This window comes from Eleginops maclovinus, chromosome 4 (genome assembly GCF_036324505.1).
Source record: "Eleginops maclovinus isolate JMC-PN-2008 ecotype Puerto Natales chromosome 4, JC_Emac_rtc_rv5, whole genome shotgun sequence".
Classification (NCBI taxonomy): Eukaryota; Metazoa; Chordata; class Actinopteri; order Perciformes; family Eleginopidae; genus Eleginops; species Eleginops maclovinus.
In genome coordinates this window covers 35,460,192-35,479,119 of record NC_086352.1, presented here as the reverse complement: position 1 = coordinate 35,479,119, position 18,928 = coordinate 35,460,192, and the positions used below count along the sequence as shown (strand labels likewise).

Here is an 18,928-nt window from a genome sequence, read left to right as displayed (position 1 = left end):
TAATCCCTTACAGGGAAATTGCTTTCTCTACTCTGTTGTGTTGACACACATTAAACACAGAGGAAATACATGCACACACAACCACATGCAGAGGAGAGGTGTCTTGTCAGACAGTTTATAGATTTTTTTATGAACTGTATATATTTGTTTTACTCTCTAATGCTGATTTATTTCTTTTTTGATATGTTTATATTTTAGAATTGTTTATTTCTACTCTTTTCATTTCAAATTATGTGCAATGCCTTGTTTTGTTTTATGCTGCTGCCACAGTAATGTCCCAGTTTGGAATCAATAAAGTACATCTTATGATGCCTTGCTCAGCAACACCACAGCAGCACTTGGTCTTTCGAGGACTTGAACTGGTGACCTACCAGTTCCCAATACAAGTCGCTACAGATTTCGCAACCACCACCCTGCAGATTAAACAAATATTAATGCAGCAATCAAAGAACGATAACAGAAACCTTAAAATGAATTGTTGGTCACAAAGTGTGAGACGATCTTAATAACTTTTAAATGTCTGCACTATAAATTAAGAGGCAGCTCAGGTTGGTTGTGTGAATCTTCATAGAAATAGAATATAGATATTGGATATAGGACTAGTTCGGAAAATCTGTTAGACTGTAATTTGTTTTGAAAGCAGATTTGGACCGATATGGACATATGAAGTCTACCTCTATTGTAATGTATTTAATGTTACTCCTGATGCCAAACCCACTCCTATTCAGCTTAAAGTCCTTTAATGTCAGTTTACCTACATTTCCAAAAATGTCCTAAACCAAAGCTGTGTACCAACATGCTTATTCAGACACAAAAAAAGACAATAACTTGTTATTGCTGGTCAACAAAGAATTATTTAAGTAGAAAATCTTAAGATTTTATTTTGAATTGCCGAAAGTAATATTTCACAGTATAATCTCAACAACAGTTACCTGCAAGAGAAGACAAATTCTGAAAGCACCCAGCAATGTGGATTCCAACAAGTACTCAAACACATCCAAAAAGTAAAAACCCTTGAGTCCAACCAACACAATACTTCCCACACTTTTCAAATACATTAAGAATACCAGAAATAATTTCTTAAATAAATTCTACAAAAATATATTTTTTACATGTATTTACATTGACTGTAGCTTATCCCAATTGTGTGAGTGAAATCCAAAACAGAGCTCATTGATTCCATCAATGCCTGTGAGTAAATGTGCTTTAATTGTATCACCATGAAGTGCTCTAAACTCACATCTAATACATATGTAGAAATTGGTCGATAGATAACTGCAGAATCACTCAATATTGAATGAACCATTAACAACTTTCAAATTGTTTTTTTAAACCATCAAACTGAAGTTCTTGAATGATTTTAACTACATTGTATTTACTTGCTGCTGCCTTTTTAAAATACAAAAATGAATTTGTTTTAGTGATTCTTGCATATTGGATTTTATTTATTAAAGATACACTCTTTATTTATTACAATCTACAGTGGCCGCCCCCGAAATGTCCACTCAGCTGCTGATATTTTAAAATCAATTCCATTTCAGAGTATCAGCAAAGAGCTGGGAAGACATTCTGATTAGTTATCCGTTGTTTGAGTTATTCAGACTGATACATTAATCTTTTGATGCTCTGTACAGATTAAGCCAAACTGTAACACCCACTTCAAACTTTAGATTTTAACAAATGCATAATAAAGTTGAGGAATGATGAACGGTTTGTTATAGAGATAATGATTTGTAGCAGGTCAGACATTCTCTTTGGTTGCAAAAAGCCAGCACACCCTGTCTCAAACCAAACAGAAAAAACAGTCCATGCATTTTTTACTTCAAGGCTGGATTATTGTAATTCCTCATCACCTCAACGCCCAAAACATTCCCAAGGCTGTTCAGTTGATTCTTAAAGCAGCAGCACATTAACAACAACTTGGAAACAACGTCATATTACTCCCATATTCTCTTCACTAGCTCCTGCTACAATACACAATTTTAAATCCAACTCTTCACCTACAAGTCACACCGATTATTTGAACCCCTTTACCCCACTGCGCTCCCACAATGCATTGATCCTTGTTGTTCCTAGAGTCGGTGTTCACAAGATAATTTTTGTCAAACGGATTGTCTATTTTCTACCTTTATCGTGTTTATTAATCTTAACAACATCTGTGCCAGCAGATGCTCAAAAGACAACAGAGTAAGGTTACCATGCAGTTTCAGAGACACCACAGCCCCAGCCAGGTTCGGAGAGGAGGGGGAGCAGAAATACAACATTTCTCTTGCTTTCCTGAAGTGGCTCACCCATGAGCTATGTAACATTTAAACAACATAGGCAAAGTGTCAGAAAAACAAAAGTTCGGGGTCTGGTGGACCCCTCATGTTAACTAGTGGCTCTTATTTTTGTGTTTAGTTTTTTGTCTAAAAATAATCATTTGAAATGTTAAAATAACTTATATCACTAATTTAGCAGCATGTGATTTTGATATCATGCAAACTGTCTTTTTAAATGTAAACAAGTTGTCAACATTTTTGCCAGGCATGCATTTTGCTTTTTTATTGAATGAAATCAATTGTAAATGGAATTGTGACCTAAATATCAAAGTCCAATCAAATTATGGATTTTGAGAATTGCGACATTTATATTATAGGTCGCTCTGAATCATCAATTGTCAAATAGCTGTACCGGGCACATCAAGTGCTATCTGCTTAAAAGGGGGGTTTGTAACACAACTATTTTTGGAATTAGACTTATAGGGTGATACAACTAAATCAGGGAGTGTACCTTGTCCAAAAGTGTTTTTTTTAAAGCCATCATTGTACAAGTCGCTCAATACTTTGTTGATTTTGAGTCAGAAAGGAAATCTTTACTGCAAAATGCGAGTTGAGGTTCATATAGCTCAGTAAAAAAAAATAAAAGAATCATTGGCAATTTTGCACTCGATTCACAGATCCCACTAGGATAGAATCATGCATATTTTCGAAGTAACAACACAAATGGAAATTATGTTAACTGTAGCTACAATCCTTTCTGTCAAATGAGGTTTTCTTTTTCAAACAAAATATCACAACATTTGCTCACAGGTGCATCCGTTTCCATCCTTCAGCCACTGTTATAAATGTGAAAAGGCTGAACTAAAAAACAGGAGCAGAACGCTGGACAACCAAACTACAGTAACTGTCAGCGTGTAATAGACAGAACTGTGGACATTTCTAACCAGACAAGGAGCAGAGGGATTGCATAGTCTTTATAAATGACAGTAGAGGGGTTTTAGTTACCCTTGTTATACCCTTCACACATTGTCAAACTTATGTTTTAAATAGTCTTTTATAACCTTTGCAATTGGAAGATCCTCCAACAACTTTAAGCTTTGAAGGCCAATGCAGTGGCGGATTTGTATTCGACACAAGTCTTGAAGAGTCCGAGGGGTTCCTGAAAGAAGAACAGAAACGGTTACTACGCAGTGAATAACAATGGATGGCAGATATAATTATGTCAGCCAATTTTGGCTTATAGCAGATAGGTGAGAATTGGCCAATCAAAAAGTAAAAAAAGAGCAATGTTATTTAGCTGTGTGCCTTTTGAATAGGTTCTCACTGCGCACGGCAAAATACTGATCTTAATAGACCGGCCTCCCAGTGAGCTGACCATTGTTACTGATGCTATTGATTTTGTGGAAAGTTTAGCTTCATCAACAAAAATCATAATGAAAGATATGATATTACATTCAACATACACCTGGAAAAAATAAAACAATTGGATTTTTATTCCCAAATGAAATCAGTTTGGTTCTTTATCAAAACTGTGGTATCGGTTATTTGTTAGACATTGTTATAGTTAAGATCCGAAAGGTTATCAAGTGGCTCTTCATTTTGTGTTTTACAATGTAATCTTTGGTTAAATAAGTTATTTAATTTTAAACAAATTATTTAAATTCAACCATAGGGCCTAAAATCATACTGTGGATATATGATGTTTATATCAATGTCACCTGTATTTGTAGATGTAAACAACGGTTGTCAGGGCAGAAAACCAATGATCTGTTGATTTTTACCATTTAAGACTTGAACAATGGCTGCCACTGATGCAATTTGTTGGTTTATATATTGAATTAAACATCTTATTTAATTGGGACCTTAACATCAAAAGTCAAATTTTAGAGAACTGTGACATTTCAATAACACTCAATAACAACTTGAGACAATAGCTAGGATTAGTCATTTCCGAATAAAACCGGTGTGTTTCTATATCGATAAATAACAATGCTGATGAAAGATTATTTAAAAGCAAAATTCTACTTAGTCCTCCCTTCTGTATATAGTCTAGAACTGGTAGATGTATGTGAAAAATGGTTTCCCGCATTGAAATCACACACAAATTCAGAGAGAGCACAGACGCCTCAGTTTTTAATTAGCACTTAAAATACCAAGGACTTTGTTCCACGTTTTGTCTATTCGATCACTCCAAGTAATCATATGTAATTACCACACATGCTGCGTGGTTATTAAATAAATACTTATATGTTTTCACTCTTGGTCAAGAGCTTTCAAGCATGCATTTATAAATAATAAATTAATGCAGTAGAGTAAGTGGTTCTGTTACATGTTGCAGCATTGGACCTGGGACACGCCTACAGAAGCACGTGTGCAGGAGCCAAACAGAGCTGGGTGCCTGTCATACTGTGAGACAGGTCTTTCATGACATATGAGTTAATCCCGGAGGTGGAGATGATATCAAAAAGCCAGCAGATATATGATCTGGTTGAGGGTTGGAGTCTGTGAATGGGCTTGTCTGAATCAGAGCACAGCTCTTCGATATCAAAGAAATCAACAGACATCAAAGATATCCAAGAGTAGGGGGCAGTGAAGGAATGCAGCCATTGTTCCCTCTAAATGATAATGCTTCAGCTAATGTGCTCCCTGTTCCTCAAACCTGGGATTGTTCAGTGTCTGAACAGAATTCATTAGAACCTCATTTACACTACCTTTCCTCCTCAGTTAATAGAAACAAAATGAACAGTCTTTGAGCAAAACCTGGAACCCTTTTCTGCACCCCATATACATTCACAGATTTCTTCTAATGGGTGGACCCATTGTACTCATACTGCAAGTCATTGTCTCCATTTTATTTTTGAATTTGGGCAGAAATACTCATAATTCTTATTATGACCAATATTAAAGTAAAATAAGTGCAAAACAGTCAATATTTAAGGTGACAATATATAATTATCCTTCCCTTTTCTTTTCAACATCTATCAAAATTGTATCTATGATATTCACCATAGGATTATTAATTTCAAACATTTGGAAGTTGCTTACCACCGGCAACATGTTGTAATTGTCACAAGGAGAATATAAGTAATTGAAAGCATTAGTCAACAAGGGAGGACGTGAATAAATACCAAAGACGTTTACAGCAACACTGAATCATGTGAATCATCGACCTTCAGATTGCCATCAAAATCACTTTCTGCCATTTCCCTACTCCCTCGCCTTCCTGAGGCTCTATCCATTGCATGTTTTTTTGAATTTTGGTCGGAATAAATGATTATTATGATTTGGCTCATCAATAAAATAACCAATGGGTTATTCATAAACATAACTAGTTGTTTGATTCGTATTTAACTTGGGGAGAACAGGAAACATGCTGGTGGAACAGGCGGGTGTTCTGAGTTTTAATCTTTATGGTTTTTTGCACTTATTGTAAGTAGCTTTGGATAAAAGCATCAGCCAAAGGGAATATAATGTAATGGGTGTGTTGGTGACTTACTGGTAACCTCCTGCAGGAAGTCTAGACAGGGCCTGCTGATTCCAGACATGCTAACAGAGACAGCAACCGGAGTTTGGCCCTCGTAGTTCCTAGTGTTGGTGTCAGCCCCATACGTGTAGAGCATTTGAGCGCACAGCACATCATCCCTGAGAGCAGACAGGTGAAGGGGGGTCTGACCGTCCTCAAGACGTCCTAGGTTAGTGTCTGCTCCCCTCTGCAGGAACATGCGGCAGTATGAGTGATTGCCTTTGATGACAGCATATCGCAACAGGAAGCCATTTTGAATGTCAATGTTGGCACTGTGGTCCAGAAGGATCCGTACACAGCTAGAGCGCTCACGTATGATGGCTAACTGTAGTGGAGTTGTCCCTTTGTCGCTCAGCGGGTCCACCTCGGCCCTGAACTCGAGGAGGAGGCGTACGAACGAGTCCCGACCATAGTGGGCAGCCACGTGTAGCGGCGTCCAGCCATCGTTACTTTTTGCATTAATAATGTCACTGCGGAAGTCAGACTCAAGCATCAGTCGGGCGATGCGCGCTCTGCCATGCATAGCAGCATAGTGAAGGGCTGTGAAGCCCCCGATGAAGTCCTTCACTGTGGGGTCAGCTGTTCAGAGCACATGGAAAGAGTGAAATGAAAGGAAAATAAACATAGCAGGGGTTGTGCTTTGAGGCTGGTGACGTGATCTGTAATCAGCCTGGACTCTACAGACCATCTTATCTCTAATCGATTGCAAAGAACCTCTTTTCACTTATTGCCCTAACCCACAGTTCCCTGTATTCCTCAGGATTCTGACAGTGGGCTTTAGAAACAGTTAGACATGTGACTAGACAATAGATTTCCTGAGTGTGAAAACTTTTAATTTCAGGATTACATGAGTTGACACACTTTTCTTAAAAAGGTGTGTGGTTGCACAAATTGATTGATTGAATTAAGGCTTTCAAAACTAACAGTTGTTGGTGCACCATGTCCCTCAAATGCCCTCAAAAACTATTTTCATTTCCTTGTTAACATGTTCATGCATGCAGTAATTATAGGTTTTTCACATGTAAATTGTGTTAACGTCAACATCCAAAATATAGGTATGATCACGGAAAAAATATTTTGAAGCTTTTCGGAAAGGCCTATGGCAATAACCATAGTTGTATTTATTATTTTGTGTAATTAAATTGCTTTTATAGTATCATATGTACACGTACAATATATAGAAAACAGATCATTCTAGATCTGATTTTCTCTATATGGCAAATGTAAGAGTTTTAAGGGATATTAGTCAGACTATAACATGTACTGAAAGGCTGACTCTTCCAGGAAAGTAATGACCTCTAGTGTTTAGACCTATCAAGGCAATTCTAATCACCAAATGCAGCCAACAACAAGATGAAAAAGACAGAGCCTCTAACCTCCATGCTCAAGAAAGACTCGAACGCATCTCTCTTTTCCTTTGGCAGAAGAGAAGTGTAGCAGTGTCCAGCCGTTGGCATCGCGGATCTTCGGCGAGTATCCTTGCTCAAGCATCCTCCTGACAGTGCACACATCCCCCGCTGCCACTGCAGCCTGGATCTGCAGCTCCTCATGGAGCTCTGGGCTCCTTCTGCAGTGATGGTTCAGCATCCTGTCACATTTAACATGGGATTGTTAACTTGCACTTCACCTGTCAGGAACACACTCTGTATGTGTTGGGGAACTAGTTGGGGAGTTTAACTTTCTGACTCCACAGGTTGATGGCCTGACTGTTATGTTATGAAAATGTTATACAATCTTAAATCATATATAGTACATGTTTGACATACAGCAAAGGAAATAAGAATTTGATCCCCTGCCGATTTTGTCAGTTTGCCCATTTACAAAGAAATGAACAGTCCATACTTTTAAATGGTATGTTTATTTTAACAGTGAGAGACAGAATATCATAAAGGAAATCCAGAAATATAATTTTGAAAAAAATATAAATTGATTTGCGTTTAATTGTGGGAAATAAGTATTTGATCCCCTTGCAACCAACAAGAGTTCTGACTCCCACGGACTGGTTAAGTAAGTCCTCTGGCTTTAACAAAGTACTCTTAATATCAACTCTTTACCTGGATAAAAGGCACCTGTCCACAGTCAATAAATCACATTACAACCTCTCCACCGAGGGCAAGACCATAGACAGGTCTTGTGATCATGGTGGAACTAATGTCTAAGGACATCAGGGACAAGATCGTAGACCAGCACAACGCTGGGATAGAAGACAAGACCACCAGCAAGCAGCTTGGTGAGAAAGAGACAACTGGTTTGATTATTAGAAAATGGAAGAAGCACAGAATGACCATCAATCTCCCTCAATCTGGGGCTCCACCATCTAAGATCTTGCCTCATGGGGCATCAATGATCATGAGAAAGGTGAAAGGTCAGTCAATAACTACACATGAGGGACTTGTTATTGATCTGAAGGCAGCTGGGACCACAGTCACCAAGAAAACTATTGGTAACACACTGCGCCGTAATGGATTAAAATCCTGCAGTGCCCGTAAGGTCCCCTGTCTGAAGTCTGCCAGTGAGGCTTCTGAGAAGGTGATGTGGTCAGATGAGACCAACATCAAGATCTTTGGCATCAACTCGACATGTCGTGTTTGGAGGAAGAGAAATGCTGCCTATGACCCCAAGAACAGCATCCCCAGCGTCAAGCACAGAGGTAGAAACATGATGCTTTGGGGGGTTTCTCTGCTAAGGGGACAGGGCGATTCACCGCATTGAAGGGGTGATGGGAGGGGGCCACGTATCGTAAAATATTGGCTGATAACCTCCTTCCCTCAGCCAGGACACTGAAAATGGGAGATGGATAGGTCTTCCAGCACGACAATGACCCAAAACATAAGGCCAAGAAGAACCCCATTAATATGATGGAGGGGCCTAGCCAGTCTCCGGACCTCCATCCCATAGAAAATCTTTGAAGGGAGCTGAAGCTTCCAGTTGCCAAGCATCAGCCTCCAAACCTTAAGGATTTTGAGAGAATCTGCAGACAGGAGAGGACCAAAATCCCACCTGAGCATCTGACCTCTGTGCTGTCCAACAAGGCTTTCTCCACCAAGAACTGAGGCATGTTTTGCAAGGGGATCAAATACTTGTTTCCCCCAATTAAAGCAAATCAATTTATATACTTTTTTTATGTACATTTCTGGATTTTCTTTTTGATACTCTGTCTCAGTGTTAAATAAACCTACCATTAAAAGTATAGACTGTTCAGATCTTTGTAAGTGGGCAAACTAACAAAATCGGCAGGGGATCAAATACTTATTTCCTTCACAGTACATCTCATTGCTTTCACAACTTCAACTGAAGTTTGTCTAAAGCACACACAGTAGAGAGGTGCTTGAAAAATGAATTCCAGCAGTTATTTAGCAGATATTGTTATTAATAAGTTAACTGAAAATACGTTTTTGTAAACATTTGAGTGTGAGAATGTCACAAATTAAATGTATGCAGTTTTATTGTTCTATCCCAGGAAAAAAATAAAATAAATAACAGTACAATCACAATGGACTGACACTTACTGATGCTGCAAAACTGTATTCTTAATGAACTCTATTAATGAATGTATAAGTTCAGTTTATTAGGTGTAAAGCATGTTCGACTTCCAAATCAGTGATCTCTATTGCCTTTGAGAAAATGTGTGCACGACATAGCAAATGAATTGAGAATTAAACATAAATTACACTACGCAATCACATGGCAGCGAAGCTGTGTGTAAGGGCATTAAATGTATTTGCCAAGTAAAAATGAAGGAGTGTTAGTATGTTGACTCTTATGATTATTCTCAAGTTTCATGCCAAAATTTCTCTCAAACTCTTGGCTTCCGTCAATCTGCCTTTGATGTTGTTCAGTCCCATTTAACTCAACTCAAATTAGTATTAAGTACAGACAAATCCAGATTCATGATATTCTCAAATGGCTAAATGTTAACTTCTATTCTCCCCAAGAGCTCTACTGTTCAGGAGACTGACATTGAAATGGTCACTACGCATAAATATCTAGGTAATATTATTGATCAAAACTTGTTTTTCAAGTCACACCCTATACATTTTGTTTCCAAGTTAAAAATAAAATTATGTTTCTTTTACAGAAACAAATCCTGTTTATCCTTCAGGAAACATTTGATCTCTGCTACGTTTTTACCGGTATTGGGGTATGGTGATTAGCTTTATATGAATGCCTCCGACCAGTGCCTAAAGAATGTGGATACTGTGTACTATGTGCATTATGTTTTGTTACTAGAAGTAGATATCGTGTAAACCACTGCACTTTGAATGCTGCTGCTAAGTGGCCATCTTTGCAGACTATCCCAATGGTTGGGTTTTATATATAAATCTCTCCTTGGGCTGGTTCCCTCTTATCTGTGCACATATGTGTAAAACACAAAATCTCTATACCCTCCCATGGTATTATACAGATGGTGGTTCCCAAAGTTAGAACAGAACTAGTGAAAAAAAAGCTTTAAAATGTGCTGCCCCTTCTGCCTGGAATAATGTGCAGAAGGAGCTGAATCTGTCAGATTTGATCACTATGGGGAGATAAAGTTAACTTTAAAGGACAGAGAATAAAATATTGTGATTGCAAATTGTGCCAGTTTTTATGATTGATAACAGTTTCTTAACAACGTTATAGAGGCATTTAAGACCGAAGGCTCTGAGGAGATTTGTTGAGAGAAATGACTGACTGACTGACTGACTGACTGTTCAAATACTTCTATTTTTGACCACTCTCAATGAAACGGCCAATATGACAAAAAACGTTGTACCTTTTGACAAGCTGAATAGATGGGCTTCTCTTAGTCATGTCGGAGCTTCACCTGCAAATATACAGCTGACCTGTCAGGTAGGACAGCAGTCTGTCTCCAACTGCTCTACTGCAACACACACACACACAAAGACACAGACACACACAGTCATTTTAAGCAAGTCAGAAAGAATGGTGAGAATTTGTAAGACCACAAGGAAATAATTAAATAATATAATTTTCTTTGAGAAAATGTACCATTACAGAAAATGTTGGATTCGTTACTACTAGTGCTACAAGTTCTACTACCACTATCCCTACTACGACTAATGGCAACAACAACAACAACAACAACAACAACAACAACAACAACAACAACAATAAATACACAAGTTTGATAAAATGACAGGAATGTCAGAAAAAGGGGAATACACTACTTGCTAATTAAAGAGATCAAGTTTCAAATTAGTCTTTTTAACTAGTAAAGCGTTGCCAGTCAGTCACAACATGTAGCTCGTTACATTTGGAGTTTTATCTTCACCGGATGATGAGAAGACCGGACAATAGAATTCTTACTTGCTAACATAACCCACAATACAAAGCACGCAGAAGCACACCATTACAAAAGCCGAGGGAGGAAAACAGTCTGATGAACACCTTTCGTTTTATACATGGCAGAAAATGTCTAGAATTAACCCTTTGATAAAATATGATTATATTTGTAGGCTGTTCGCTAACGCTGGCTAGCCAGCAAGCTAACAAACTCACTGACGCTAGCTCACTAGCTTGTGTTTACTTTTGTAACGAAACTTGAAGCATAGGACACAGAGAAAGCACGGGGTGCATCGATGATAAAGTTGATTCTTAACATTTGCGAATAAAACAACAGCTGTGATACTATAAAACAAAGACTTCACATACTGGACAGACGCTGAGCCAACGGCTAACTTAGCCAATCAGATTCCACTCAGGAAGAGCTGGAGTTGTCAGAGCTGCATCTTTCTGTTCCTTAACTCAAACCATCATGTAACAGTAAACTGTCTGTTCAAACTTCAGTAATGTTCAAACTTCAGTAATGTTGAGCATCATTTCGCTGTTCAACAATACGCCTTAACGTGTTCACAGAGAGCTTTGAGCACATCTCTTTGACTTAGGCAGTAAAAACAAAACGATTTCCGTCTAACATTTTTCACAATAAAAGCATCACTTAAATATGAACGCAATAAAAAAAAACGTATACTTCGCTCAAACTGGAGAGAATATCCCACCTATCTGTTAGGCCTACACCCAGTGGTGTAAGGTATACATTTACTCAAGTACCGTACTTAAGGACAATTTTGAGGTGCTTGTACTTTACTTGAGTATTTCATGTCTTTGTTGTACTTCTACTCCACTACATTTCAGATGTTAATGGTGTGCTTTAACTGCACTACATTTAATTAATACCGTAAGTTACTTTGCTGATTTGCAGAAATATTATCAACACTTTAGTGTCACCGGAGAAAATTCCCAAGCTACCCTGCAGTATAAAAAGTACTTCAATCTAGCTGCACATATACCAGCTTTGATAAAACTTTAATGATCAATAATTATAATTAACTATTAATTAATTAATTGTTCTGAAATGAATCAACCTGGATAATGGGTACTTTGAGTTTTGGTACTTTAAGTGTATTCTGATGCCACTGATTTTTTACTTTTACTTGAGTGACATTTTTAATGCAGGACTTGTACTTATGCAATTATGGAAAAGCAAGATTTAACTGTTAGTTGAATTGGAGCTTTCAAGTTTTCACATTTTCAAACCTTGAACCATGAAATGTTTTCAGGATGATTTACACAACTCGCAATAGTACTAATTAATAACAAACCTTAATTAAGCCTTTGTAAAGTGACTAGTAACTAAAGTTTTTAAAGAATTGCAGAAAGTACCTTATAATTCCATATACAATTGTGTAGATATCAAGAAGATAGTGCAATTAAAAAGAAAGAGACCAGTTAAGTAAAGGTTCATTAAATGTAGAACAGTACTATATGTACATACTATGTTGTTAAACAAACAGTAGTCAAATACAATTGCGTTTCACAGTTATTACTTTCCCCATAAATACTTGGGTAAAAGGTTAATATTAATTATAAGAAGAAAAAAAAATCTATCTTATTTCCTGTCAATAAGTACTTTCTCCTGCAGCCCTAAGCTGTGTATGGCTTATAGAGAGACGACTGTCACACAGAGCACATAGCCGATGATTCTGTTCATTTATCTAAACACAGATATCAAGAAGAAGAGACCCAGTACTGCCCCATCCTATTTATTTAACGTCAGATCAGAATACACATGTGGTGTATTAAATCTGTTCATATGTACAGTGAGTTAAATCGGTTCATATATACAGTTAGTTACTCTCTGAGGTCATAGAGAGTGCAGGGAGTGATGTGGTGCAACAGGGTCTTGTATAACAAACCTCTGGAATACATCACAGGGCCTCCATGTATGAATAAGAGAAAGACATGTTGGACAAACATATATCTCACCTTATTTGGGTACACGAAAGACATGTCGGATGAACATATAGTTCAACTTATTTGGTCACACACACACATTGGACTTGCACACAGATTACTCCTATACATTTCATGCACAAAGAGATTTCAGGGGGACTTCCACAATTGGCTCTGGGAACCTCGTATTGCCCGTGTTGGTGTATGATACTATGCTGTTTGTAATAAACCTTTTCATATACAAGCTGGTGTCTCCGGAAACTTCTTCATCATCTTCACAAACATCGCTACAAGATATACTTCACACACAAATGAACATGTCAGGGGTTGGGGAAATAGGACCCAAGTGCAGTAAAACAAAGGGAGGCAGGTATGGGTCAAAACAAAAGGTGAGCTTTATTCAAATCAAAGCTGTACTTTCAAACAAAGAAAAACCTCTCCTACACTAACCAGGGGACACAGGGACACCAGGAACAGGAGCAGACAGATGGAGAGGGAGGAACAGGCAGGTAACATTCAAGATTAGGTGAGAAACGACGACAACCGAACAAGAGACACACAGGGGCAACAGGTGAACACAATGACATAATCAGGCACACGAGGGAAACGCAGATAGGAAGTGAAACTAAACAATGCACAGGGAAAAAACATTTAAAAATAAAACAGGAACAAACAGACACAAAACATGGATCATGACCAGAGTTGGGTGTAACGCGTTACAAAAGTAACAAAGTTAAAGTAATGTATTACTTTTAGCTGTAACACAGTAATATAACGCATTACTTCTGAAATGTAGGTAATATAATACCCATTACAATTCTCAGTAACGCAGTTACAACACATTTTAACCCGAAATTATGTGGGGTTTTGTTTCTAAGAATTCACAAACATCGCGAGACATTCCGACACCAGAGAAATAATTGTGAATAGTAACTCAGTAAGCCTGTTTACTATTGGTTAAGAGGGCTGCAGAAACAGATTCACGATCAAGAGCTGCAGGCTCTGAGAAAAGACAAGAGAACGACAGGAGTGCGCGCAGGCCTAAGCAACAGAAGGTCACTTTCTCTGGGTCTGCCCGAGAAGTTGAGAGACTCGTGGCAGAGTGTTGAAGATATGCAGCCTCCGTCAGCTGTGGAATCGCCAGCTTTTAGAAAGCTTGTCAGCCAAATCCCCGTTAACACACCAATGACAAGGTGAGCTAATGTTGCTGTTCATATACAGCAGGTTACTGGGCCGTGCAGAGGCTCCACTAACATGTTATTAATAACACACAGAGACGTAATGTTACCGGTATCAAATATTATTAAGCCCACTTAAACGGAGCATATGTTTAATTTCAGCATACTGCCATAGATAGCTTTAATTAATGAGCTGCAATAAACTACATTTTAGTATTTAAAGTCATACTTTTGCAGTTATTTTGGTGAAAGTAACTCAAAGTAATGCAAAAGTAGTATAACACATTACATTTCAGAGACAGTAATAATGTAATGTAACTTATTACTTTAAAAAGACAGTAATAAGTAATATGTACTGTATTAGATTTTGGAAGTAACTTGCCCATCACTGATCATGACAGAAAAGCAACATTTTGATAACAAGGTTTACATTGGGCCAGTGACCTCATGGATTTGTCAGGTATCGTCGTCATCTTGATTGCCATTGGAAGATAATCATGCCCAGCTACGTTGGTTTCTTTCAGCTTTGTGGGACATTCTAAATATGATTTAACATTGGTTAGTCCAAACAAGTTTAAGTTTAAGAGAAAGATAATAATTAAGTTATTGTAAAGTTTGTCATAGTTTATATGTGTGTTTTTTGCTTTTATAGTTGTTTTTGTCATGGAACCAAAAGCTGATTCAGAGTATAATAGATGTACTGAAGGGGAAAATTACTTACAGTGAGAGAGGGGCTATGGGCTTTGGTAGAGGATGGTTCAAAGGTGTATGGGTTGGGATGTATCTTGTGAAACATTGGATACCAATACACCAGCCATTACAAGAGATATGAGCTAGGCTAATGGGAAAAGCAAAGGATGTACTAAAAGTAACATTACGCCAAAACTCCACATTTGTCTACATCCAGACACCAAAACTGATATATGCCATACAGAGACAACGCTTGAGGCATTTGACTAACTCTTCCATGCAATTGCCGACTTTAATAACACCAAGCCACCTCAACGTGAAGGAGTAATGAATTACTTCAATAGACTTAACATGGCCATAGTGAATGATTGCTTAATCTGGCAGGGTTGCAATGTTGAAGATCCAGGACCTGAAGTGTCAATGGTGTTCATTAAATATTGCCCAGAACCAGTCCTACAAAACAGGCTCAGCTAGGGCAGCAAGCAATGGACAACACGAGAGGATCAAAAATGCATGACTGGTTTCCAGCATGAACTCAGAGCGCACAGCAACCAGGCCATGACAGAAGAATTCCAAGTTGTGACGTTTGCTAGTAAGATATCCTGAGATGTCTTGTCTAGCATCTAAAGTTCATGGCCTTAAAAGGGAGCTTCTCAGAGAAATTCAGTCACTGGTGAAAAGGGCATGACTTTACTATATGGACAGATATAAACCCACTTACCCACTGTTCAGACACAACACACAAACGAGATGAATAGAAATGGTTGGCAAAGCTGTTGCATTACGGTGAAGCTTGGGTAATCAAACATGTAAGCAATACTCCATACCTCTAATGATGCTGATACCTCTATTGAAAGGTGATTTGTCCGAAAGCAGTCTTTGGGGCAAATCTGCTATCTTTTGTCCATTTACCTTTGCTTGTAGTTTTTGCATTTGACATGACATTGTCAGGGAAATTCCTGAGTTTGGGGCAGGAATCCCAAACTTCTGATGCTGTTGAGGGATGCATAATGTTTGGAACTCAAAAACTAAGGTCATGACAACTTGTTTGCTTTTCAGTTCCTGTGGCTGGTTCTGCATTCACTTCAAAATCATGACGTGAAAGGAGAGTGCAGTGTGAACAGCGAGATGGTGGGTGTCTGTCTAAGTTCTGCTCAGCTCCCCTCTGTGTGTATGTGTGTCACACACTGGCACTTGTTCCCAGAATAAATTATGATCAGGTACCATTTTGGCAGGGTTAGATGTCATATGTATGTATATGTATATATGTATTTGAAATGAAAAAAACAGTGTACAAATCTTAAGTTCTTGAAAACATTAGCCCTGAACTGAAATAAACAACTACCTTTCCTTTCCATATTTACCTCAAATTAATATTTACGGAAGAACGGAAAGATAAAGATAGATAAAGTAATTACCCTGTCGAAATTGCTTAATTCCTTGTACCATAACTGACTACAATATCTACAATAGCTCAATCAATCACACATGAATATTTGGTTTTATAAAGCCAAATATTTCACATTTATCTTACAGTGTTTACAGCATTGGTCACTGTCATTCCCAAAAATAATTGAAACCTGGATACACAAAAACATTATGAATTATTAGGGTTTGTTTTTACGAGCTCCCTTGAATCAGCCGTATGTTTTCAGTGTAGCAATGTGACCAATCAGATTAGAGAAGAATAGGCTACTGACCAATGTGATAGAAAAGTAGAAGAGCTGAAATCTAAGTTGAAGGTCCAGTAATCGTTTTTCTCGAAGCCTGCTGCTCAGAAAAAGGCTGCCCCTGAAACATCATTTTGTGTAAGTCACCTTTTGGCGAAAAAACAGGAAGCCTTGTACAGATGGAGATTTAATTAAGGAATCAATGTGAATTGCCTCTGAGAGAGTCTTTAATGACTTTAAAAACAAAGAAGAAATCAAAATGGCGCTAAAAAGAGTACCGCTTGCTGCCGCAACAGTGACGAGGAGGGTCGAGTCACTGTGTTAAAGGACCTGTCACTTGCGTCCCTGGATGTAATAGACACAGCTCAGCTTGTTCTGTTTGTCAGAATGGGTTTCCGGGATCCTTCAACAAAGGGGGACTTCCTCACCATTTTGCACTTAAAGGAGAGGATGAGAGGTGAGGACATTTACAAATATGTTAAAAAAAAATACATCCTCGAAAATGACATCCCCATTCATATACTGGGGGCTACAACTGGGGCACCGACATTGCGCAGTGTGCGCGTGGGTTTTATTGCACTGTGCTCTGACCCTGATTTTCCCGACTTTGTGAATTATCAGTGATTCACCAGCAGGCCTTGGTTGGAACGATCGTGGACTTTTCTCATGTAATGGTCCAACTGGTCAACTTGATTAGGGCAAAAGCACTTCAACATTGCTTATTCAAGCCGTTATTGGACGAGCTTGATGCGTGTTACTGAGACCCATTCCTCCATGCTGATGTGCAGTGGTTGAGTCGCTGCCAAGTCCTGCAGTAATTTGTTTATTTGCTACCGGAGATTTAAAAAAAAAACGTTTCTGTCGACAAGGAATGAGAAGCACAAGGAACTTTCAGATGATGCATGGCTACTGGAGCTGGGGTTTCTGTCAGACCTAATGGCGAAACTGAACGCACTCAACAATGAGCTCCAGGGCACCAAATGATAAGCGCAGTGAATGCGTTTAAAGCCAAACCTGGTGTCTGGACTTCACATCTGGGGAACAGGAAGCTGCACCACTTTCGCATACTTGAGAAAATGTCACAAGCCTTTGAAGAAAAGGATGCTTTTCACCCTGAGCAGTACTGTTCTCACATGGACAAAGTGGCAAACGAAGTCAGCCAGCGTTTTGGTGAGTTACATATGATGGAAGATATTGCTGTTCTCAATTCAAATCCATTCCAGCCCATTGACATAGAACAGGTGGCAGATACATTCCATGAAGTGCTGTGCCAAGTGGGGTTGACATGGAGATAATTGATTTGTAAAATGACATAGAAATGCAGGTCAAGGCTGAGTGGCTTTTGGGGACCACTGACCTCTGTGAAATGGCGTTTTCACAGATGAAAATAATGAAGTCAAAGTACAGGAGCCGCCTTACTGACAGACCCCTGACATACTGCCCTAGACTGGCTGTCAGCAGCTATGAGCCAGACTGCAGAGCCCTCACAGAGCGTTCAGTCGCAGTCATCACGCTGACCTGAGTTAGTAACAGAACTGTTTGGCCCTTTAATGGCATTGTGAAAAGTGATGCAGCATATTTTGGAACTCATTGCACTTAGCTCTATGCACTGATAAAGAATATTGTTACAATTTTGAATTTGTAAGAATTGTTAAAATAACTAGTTCTAATGTTAAATGTTGTGACTTGCAAGAAGCTTCAGTGGATAAGATGGACATAGGGGGTTTCAGCCGGTGACGATAAACATATTACTTTCAATTTATAGCTCGAAAGGACAAAAATAGTCGAGTGAAATGCACTCTATGCCCAGGCGACAGGTGTCTTTCAACTGCTACCAACTCAATGAGCAACCTGTCCAAGCATTTATCATCCCTGCACGGCAATACAAAACTTGTGGCGAAAGATCCTGTTCTCCGGTCATTTGAAGGAGTCGATCAGCAGCCGACCCCGCCTAAACAGGCAAAGCTTTTTTTCAAGTGTTGGATCGCAGAAGCAGGTAACACAGAAAGACATTAACAGGCTGGTGGCAGGGTTCATTGTAGAAGACATGCTTCCCCTGTCGACTATTGAATCGCCCAGGTTTAAAAAAATACTAGATAAAGTAAAGTAATAAGTAGTGAAGTTACTTTCCAAATGCAGTAACTAGTAAAGTAATAGCGTTGAAATGTACAGAAGTAACTAGTAATAAGTAACTAATTACTTTTTTTGAGTAAATACCCCAACACTGGTACTAATGCTATCTAGTCCACAAAAATGAAACGAGGTGAAATTACTTTTAATTTGAAGGCTTATATAGCACACATCCGGTATGATTTCCCTCAGTGACTTGACCGTTTGTTGGTCATGTGATACGCGCGGAAGTATGAACGCGGA

At 38.6% G+C, this 18,928-nt stretch overlaps 1 protein-coding gene across 1 annotated transcript; it reads right to left on the bottom strand.

Moving 5' to 3' along the window:
* Positions 1-852: 852 nt before the first annotated feature.
* asb7 (ankyrin repeat and SOCS box containing 7) lies at positions 853-11,677 on the bottom strand. Its single transcript, XM_063882403.1, has 5 exons — positions 11,437-11,677; positions 10,538-10,645; positions 7,161-7,372; positions 5,758-6,363; positions 853-3,420 (listed from the first exon to the last, which is right to left on the bottom strand). The coding sequence occupies exons 2-5, from the start codon at positions 10,573-10,575 to the stop codon at positions 3,281-3,283; spliced, it is 996 nt and encodes a 331-aa protein (XP_063738473.1). The 5' UTR covers positions 10,576-10,645; positions 11,437-11,677; the 3' UTR covers positions 853-3,280.
* Positions 11,678-18,928: the final 7,251 nt, after the last annotated feature.